The sequence below is a fragment of the Rhopalosiphum maidis genome, chromosome 3 (assembly GCF_003676215.2).
Source record: "Rhopalosiphum maidis isolate BTI-1 chromosome 3, ASM367621v3, whole genome shotgun sequence".
NCBI classification, from domain to species: Eukaryota; Metazoa; Arthropoda; class Insecta; order Hemiptera; family Aphididae; genus Rhopalosiphum; species Rhopalosiphum maidis.
This window is the reverse complement of record NC_040879.1, coordinates 56,355,889-56,364,534: the sequence shown is the minus strand read 5'-3', so window position 1 is coordinate 56,364,534 and position 8,646 is coordinate 56,355,889. Positions and strand designations below refer to the sequence as shown.

The 8,646-nt window shown below is 26.0% G+C and overlaps 1 protein-coding gene across 1 annotated transcript; it reads right to left on the bottom strand.

The window, feature by feature from the left end:
* Positions 1-1,875: 1,875 nt before the first annotated feature.
* LOC113555567 (thioredoxin-related transmembrane protein 2 homolog) lies at positions 1,876-5,547 on the bottom strand. The gene is made up of 5 exons (XM_026959998.1): positions 5,216-5,547; positions 4,954-5,134; positions 4,411-4,600; positions 2,443-2,638; positions 1,876-2,373 (listed from the first exon to the last, which is right to left on the bottom strand). The coding sequence occupies exons 1-5, from the start codon at positions 5,366-5,368 to the stop codon at positions 2,257-2,259; spliced, it is 837 nt and encodes a 278-aa protein (XP_026815799.1). The 5' UTR covers positions 5,369-5,547; the 3' UTR covers positions 1,876-2,256.
* Between the last annotated feature and the right edge of the window lie 3,099 nt (positions 5,548-8,646).

Here is an 8,646-nt window from a genome sequence, read left to right as displayed (position 1 = left end):
AAATGGTTAACCAAACTTTATATGTAAGAAATATATTGTCATATTGTATTTATTGTATTATTTCATTATCTAAACACACATTATATTGTTTACTATACATCAGAATACATACTTACTCATTATAGGTTAGAAGTATACATATCATAAACATAATATTTTTATGGTCATCAACTTCCGAGCCCTAAAATAAGTATGACAATAATCAAAAAAAAAGTCTTAATGATTTTAAATTCAAGAGTAAAAAAGTTATTTTCATATAAACTTCAAGATAAATTTTTTTAGAAGGTTTATACAATAATTAGGTATTATGATAGTGTGTACTGTGTAATAACTAGGTGTCTAGATATATTTATTGGAATAAGATTGGTAGATTTTTGTAGAAAACACGAATAAGATCAAATCCTTTAGCCTTAATGTTATATTGTTATAAATATTATAAAGCTCCAGTTTACTTGTCTACAAACTTTGGATGTGTATCTACTATCTAATCAATTCAAGGCCTAGCATTTGCATTGGACATGGACGATAATAAATATGCCATGTAAATACTATGCCATGGATTTGTTATGGAAACTGACCGTTGATCATTCATATCTCAGAGCTTAGTATTCGGAATTTTTAAGTCAGCTAGTTAAAAATATAATGAACTAGTTGACTTGAAGTCCTCTTACTAATCTTTAAAAAAACCTGCACTTACCAATAGCATTTAAGAATAAAAATGGTTAACCAAACTTTTTTTTTATGTTATCTTGTATTTATTGTATGTTATTTAATAATCTAAATACACATTATACTGTTTACTATAATGTATCTGAATACATACCTACTTATTATAGAAGTATACCTATTATAATATTTTAAATATTTTTGTAAATAGGGACACTATTTTAATGCACAAAATATGTTAAATGTTTATTTATCATAATTTAACGCTACTGTGATACTGTACATATTATTTAGATTCAAAGATACTTTATTATTTTTAAACTGTTCTGTTTTTTGGTACATTTTAATTTACTAAGTATTTAAGTATCTACCTATTTAACTTATCATTACAAATTGAATGCAAAGAACTATACAGTTGGTAATTGAAAACATTTAAAATTATATAATGATTTTTTAAACATTTTATTACATTAAAATAATTCCAAAATATTAAATATATGCAACTGATAAGTATTAATACATAAACATAAAAACGCTCGGTATCAATAATTATCTATGTTCTAAAAAATATCTGGTATTACTAGGTACCAACAGTCAAATTACCAAGACCCACTTATATCCTGTATAAGTATCTATTAATTACATACAGTTTATTATTTTATTTTCACAACACTAAAATTTAATTATTTGCCTTCTTTATAGATGACTTTTATTGATAAAATAATTTTATTTGAGCTGTATCTGTAAGTACTTAAATTTGTACATGGAATTCTTTTTAATCATAATTATGATTAGTTAGTTATGACTAAAAATTATATATTAAATAAAAGGCAATTACATTAATAATTTGATATATTAAACTTACTGTTATAAAACTATTAAACAATAACATTTTTAAAAGCACTGGTTGCATTTTGCCTATGTCCTCATATTACATAAGAATTGTATACAAAATAAAAACACTAACAAAATATAAATAATTGTTATAAAGTCAGTTAATATATTTTTTAATTTTTATAGATAGCATAAGTTATAAAATAGATCATTTAAGTAAAATTTGCAATCTTATTTAATTGTATCAAATTTTGTTATTTATACATATTCTTAAAAAAAATACATATGTTGCACATTACTTTAATTGCTTAAAATGTTATTAAATAGGTTTAATACAAACAAAAGTTTAAATAAATTTTTCATGATTTACCTATACAATATTTTTCAAGTGGTTATAATACTATAAAGTATAGAATAAATAGTAAAATATTTTGTAAATATATTGAATTCTAACTATAAATTAATATAAATCTATGATAACTAGCTAAAAAAGTGACAAGCTTAAAATTGTATTTATTTAGGTAACAGAAAAAAAAAATTGCTAATTCCTCATAATCCCATGATCTCAACTACATTCAAAAGTTTCAAAACTGTTTTCAGTACATCATCAATTGCACAAAGAACATGTGCATTTCAAGAACAGAGCGTTCACATAGTTTTACTCAATATTAATGACAATAATATACTGGTAATAAAAACAAAACACAAACACACGTCAATATAATTTTAAAACATTTTGTTGTTATTCAAAATTACTTATGTTTTCTTTTCTTTCTTGTTAGTTTTCAATTTTTCTTCTACATTACTTTTCTTATTATTTGACACGCAAGTGCCATACACATTGTTCAAATCAAAAACTGCTTTGAAATTAGGCTGGAATATAAAAAAATGTATTTATTTTCTAGTACAAAATCTATTTCTAGTTATTTATAATATACATACTTCTGTAAAAAAAAATTTATATATTTTTCCTTTACTATCATATGTTGGTCTTCTAATTTCTTCTACTCCATTTTTAAACATTATCACAGTTGGCAGTTGTCGACTTAATGATGAATCACTAATATTATATTTAGCAGCAGCATCAGGATATCGACTAATATCTATTTTACCAAATTTAAGATACTTGGTATCATATCTGAAATAGTTTATAATTTAAATCACTAAATAATGCAAATTATTTATTTTATTTAGATTAAACATCATGCATCAAAACTAAAACTTAAGAAAGGAACAGAATAATACATAATATAATATGTATAAAAATAAAAATAATCAAAAAAATGAAATGTAAAAAATATTAATACAATTTTTATCAAATACTTTAAATGTATTTTACTTAAAAATAACAAATTAAAATTATATTCAAAATCCCTAACTCATTAGTCATTACAATGGTTATGGTATGCATAAGAGAAAACAAGAGAAAACCGTGGGATAGAATACTATTTCAATGATTATTTCTATATATATTAGTTAATGTACTAAATTATGTAAATAAATTATGATTACAGTTAGACTGTATTGACAATACTGCATATAGTAAAAATGGTAGTATGATTATAACATTCTGTACATAGTAAGTTTATAACTAGAACAAGACTTAGAAAAAATGAAAATTATTATTAATATTAAACACCAAGTACTTAATTTTAAAAATATTTAGAAAATACTGGGATATTAGATTGCTGCTATATAGTCTATACCTTATACTAATAGACTGGCCTTGCCTATAGCATAGCTGTGGTAGTAACCGGTCAGACATACCGCAGTGATGTACCGTAAAATAACATCAATGTTGTTATTGTATGTTAAGTTTAATGTACAATTGTACAATAATATGGTTCTATTATCATTTCTTTTTTATTTCTTGTGGCATAATATTATAATAACATAACATATTTTATGGTATACGATACTTTTACAGTCACTCAGTCACCGAAAAGCGCCCTCTATTTAAGAACATTCTTTGTACTTTAAATTATAAAATTATAAAATCTTTCTGGTAAATGTGAGGGATATAATTACAATAAAAGTTACTTTAGTCAAAAAAATAAGAATAATGAAATAAATACTCAACCCAGCAACAAAAACAAGTATAACCATTGTTATCTTAGTAATCACAAGTAAAGAAAAATTAAATGGTTATTCATCGATCAGTAATTATTAAAATTTAAATTTTTACTATTAAATGTTTTTTTATTTTTATTAATATCTTAATCAAACCTAATATTAGTATGTACAAAGAATAGAAATAAATATTTTAGTTATTAAGTTAAAGAGAAAAAAGGTAATGTTAAACTATTGGCTTGCAAAACAAACATCAAAAAAATACAAGTATGATTATGTTTAGACCAACGGTAGCGGAGTAATTTTTAAAAAAACAGAAGGATTGCATGGTGTATGAATCAGTAATTTATCTTAATTAATGTCTATAAATACTGAAATATCATTTGATCAATTATGGAATTTTAATTATCCTTATCTACAAATAATTATTTTAATTTTAGTGTTTACCAAGTAACTTAAAATAATTTAAATTTATGCATAATTTTGAAAATTTAACTAACAACATTCATTGTATTAATAACATAAGTAGTAAGTACGTTAGATATTGATTCTTTAAGTAATATTGATAAAAATAATATTAGTCTAGTTTTTTTTTTTTTAAATATTTGAAGTATAAGGGCACATTTTAATGAATTAACTGTATTATTTGACTCTGTAGATTTTAAGTATGATGTTATTTGTTTAGGCGAGGCATGGTTCATTCCTAGATATCTAGATATACTTGTGATAATATCCATTGTGTAACCATAAAAGCTTTATAGACTGTATATATATATATCATATGCTATATATAATTTATTATTATACTATTTATTAATTTTGTTAATAATTAATACATACTCAACAGATAATTTTGAAAATATTGGAGCAAAAGTAGCACACGTAGGATTCCAAACAGTATAAAAACAAATAATCCATACAGTATGCTGTTTATCTTCTTTAAGGGCTTCTTCCAAAGTGGCCAATGATCTGAAGTACAATACATTTTCTGGGCCAGAATATGTTGGCTCTGGTAGACACAAACTTACAGCTATAAATTAAATACCAATTTAAAACAAAATTAATAATATGTTTAAGTGGAAGCCAATATTTTGATGCACAGTAGACATAAGATATCAATAACACAATGAAGTTATTAAATCTGTTTAATTAAGTATTATGATCACAAAAAATATAGGTTGAAAAAACATAAATGTAAAATTTAAAGAAAACTTAGGTAATGTAATATATAAGAATGAGTGTAAAAAATATGAGTGTTTATTTAAGAAATTACATGGACCAACCCAGATATTTTTTTATTAGTTTTCCCGTATTTTTTGAAAATGTATACAAAGATTTTTGACAGCAATTAAACCACTTATGAAAAATATAAAAACAGCATACCAATAATAAGAGCAGTGAAGAGTAAACCATATCGAACGTCTGCATAGAACCATAATAATACATTTGCTCCTTTAGTATACAAGAAACTAGATGAAAGATAAGCTAACATTGTGACACTTCCAGCTTTTCTTGTCCGAATCATTACAACAATCATAAGGAATAGTAATATTTCCAATTCTTTCTGTAAGTAACAAGAATTTATAACAATACAAAACTGAAAATCATAATCTTTAATTGATTGTTCAATAAAAAAGTTACTTACAGCGTCTAGTTCGCAAATCTTTTCAGTCGGTGAAAATAAATATTGACAAAAGATATCAGTCTTTTTGCAAAACACATATGAACACGTAAGTATTATGTTAACCCAATAATAAGGTTTTAGTAAGACAAGCAGCTCTTTCTTTTGAATCACCATAGTGAAAATGCAATGGCTTTTCTTGCTTGTATCGAAGTCAACTAGATACAATATAGGTATATAAAGCTTGTTTTAGTCGATAGGAATGCGAATCGATACAGTTACTATTGAAAAAATATATTTAAAAGCAAAGAAACGAATTTTGTTTCTATTTGTCGTTTGACAGATAAAGAATTGGTAGTACATTGTAATCGATTATTTATATTTGATAACTCGTTGCCGTATTATCATAGATAATACAGCGATGCCATAAGAAAGTGATTAGATACACACGGAAATCACCTGATTTTAATTTTAAGATTTTGAATCGACAAGCACATAGAATATCTCTCGACAGCTAAATCTCGGTGACTGACACAAGCGGGATCTAAATATCTAATTGGCAGAGAACTAAAATAACCATAAGGATTTATAGTTTAAATAAATTTAGAATTTAAAAATGCAAATAGTTATAAGGATTATTAGTTTTTGATTGTAATTGTAAACATTATTATGTAATATAGTTCTACGTTTATTTTATTTTTTTAAACTTGATATAATACTATTGTTTTATCAAATACAAATTAACTACGAAATAAGTAAATAATAACAAACTATAAAATTATGAAATCAGTTTTTCAATTATTTTTGAAATTATATGTTCGACATTAACACAATATAAGTACTTAATGTCTTTATTATATATTTATACCGTAGTTACTAATATAGTAGTAAACTAATAACTATAGCAAACCCGTTTTATATAATTAAATTTAAGTACACAGTACAGTTGTGATATATACGATCATTATACTATTTATAATATTACAAATATTTTAATAAGTATTATAGGAACATAAATACCATAAACAATTTATATGTCTATGAGTCTATGACCGATGAGATACCTATAAAAATGTAATTAATTTCTTTATAGAAGTTAGAAGTCAAATAGACAAAAATTTTAGATTTCGCTTCACAAAAAAATTCCTAGTTTGACGCCACTAAATCTGGGATTTTAGACTAATTCTCATTCGTACATTATATGGAGACCTGTACTATACGTATATACTGAATCTCGGCTGTACTGATACATGGTAGACTCGGTAGAGACGTAAATTAGGTGCGATGGATTAAAGAAACCGAAAATGTCAATATTATTATATTAAACATAATACATAAGTATATTATTTTTATATGTGAAATAGGTGTAAAATATACATTTAAAAATTTTATTTTAAAGTGAAGTACATTTGTATTTTGTATTTGTGTGGGTATCTATTGAGTGTAGTAACTCGAAGCACCAATTTTTTTAATTATTATTACTAGTCAAAATCAAATAATTGTTTCGTGTGTTTTGGGTAGTATACTTAACCTTTATAATTAGTTATGATCCTGATTCCTGAACATTTTGAACAGTGAGTTTTTTGGCGTACAACAGGTCATGACTAAATTTTTTAAGGGAAAGACTGTATTAAATTTGTGCATGTGGGCCGTGGCCCCGTGAGTGTACCGATATAGCGATATCTATAAGAAAAACCTTGTTATGTATCATAGTGATTCTAGTAAAATGAAAATTGAAAGTAAATGATAGTCAAAGCACCCCTTTCCCACTTGACATTAAAAATAAATTGTTAACATTAAAATAAGTACGTATAATACCCATAGATTTTATAACTATGTGTACGCCAGATTTTAAATGCAAATGTTTTTTTTAATTATCATTATATATTTATATAAATTATATTATTAGATAATAATATCTTTCTATATCTATTTATTATAGCTAGATCTCTCAGATCTCTGAATTTGCTTTGAATCAGAGACTAACCTGATGTAAGTTTGTTTATTTTTCTTAAATAATAAAAATATTGTCCACATATGCATATGTTTCCGAACTAAAGTATAGCGAATGCGGTCTTTAATAATAAATTAATATATTATACATATCTATTTGGATAAACTTCCTATTGTATAAAACTAGTTTTAAAAAAGAAAGTTGAAATTGTTTTTTGTCAGCGAACATCGATTACATATATATATAATTTGATCACCATTATTATTATTTATACCAAGCACATTTTTGCATTCACTGTCCACTCTTAAATGGATTTTCCTATGTACGTTTAGTACAAACATAGCCTAAAGGCTAAAATAAAAATTAAAAACCACGTTTATGCCAACCAACTATTTATTCTAGTCCGTTAAGTAATAGACTAGAATGGTCTGAATATTACCTATTAGTATCAACAGCTATTTACAGCTTAAAATAAATTAATCTAAATATTTAAAAATTGCATTAAGAGTTAAGACATTAAGTACTGTTTATAGCTATAGCCCATAATATAAGCCATATATAGGTGATGTAAGTAAGTAGAATATATAGAGATAAATAGTTGTAAAATATTTCGCAAATCTCTTCGTTTATTATTTTTTGAATTACAACATAATAAAACTAAAATCGATTCAGAAAAAAATCATTAGGTGTCGACTTATTTTTCATTTGAATATCCAATTTCGTCAACATTTTAACTCCAAACAGTTCCGACGCTTATGCCTATTTTAAAATATTAAATAATACAATTTATACCTTTTGAATGAATAAAACCATACAATTTTGTCAAACGATATAACATATTAAACTTACTTATTTACCCACTACACTTTGTCGCTTTCTTACGCTATTTCGTTATAAAATTAAAATTGTGTTGTAGACATTGTGTATGTAACTGTACCTAGCCACCTGGGCAACATGAGTGCATTTTTCCTCGATCAATTTTTTTAAGCTATCCATTAAATTTCGGTTAAGCACAAATGTTTATGATTTTCAGCTTCTATTTTAGATACACATACCGAATTTTTATGTACGAGTACCTAAGCGTTTGTTAGATATTAATGGTATTATTTTAATGCAGCTCGCGATAGGTAGACAATAAACGGACTCGGATTATGTAGCCGGTGGACAACGGGTAGGTACCTAATAATCGTTGGTACGTAGCTATGTGACCAGCGGTAGAGTGGCGTAGTGCCGTATCACGGCTAGAGAACTTTATTACAGTCATAATATGACATGTGCTGTACACGAGGCCAGAGGAGGTGAGGTCGAGACACGGCGACTACGTGTAGCGAGAACGGGCCAGTTGGCCGTGTTTCGTTGGAGGTAGATCGCACGCACGCACTCGCTCGCGCGCGCACGAAGACGACGACGATGCGTTCGTCACGGAGGAGTCGCCTCTTGTACGTCATGTTGGTACGCCGCGTCACAACGGACGCGGACGCACCAAACCAGCTATACGCAC

Excerpts from the sequence above, each read along its gene's own strand:
- LOC113555567 (XM_026959998.1), bottom strand. The coding sequence starts at position 5,368 with ATGGTGATTCAAAAGAAAGAGCTGCTTGTCTTACTAAAACCTTATTAT. Across the intron at positions 4,601-4,953 it reads CTTCACTGCTCTTATTATTG|CTGTAAGTTTGTGTCTACCA; the intron begins GTATGCTGTTTT and ends TTTAATTTATAG. Across the intron at positions 2,374-2,442 it reads ATAAATTTTTTTTTACAGAA|CCTAATTTCAAAGCAGTTTT; the intron begins GTATGTATATTA and ends TTTATATTCCAG.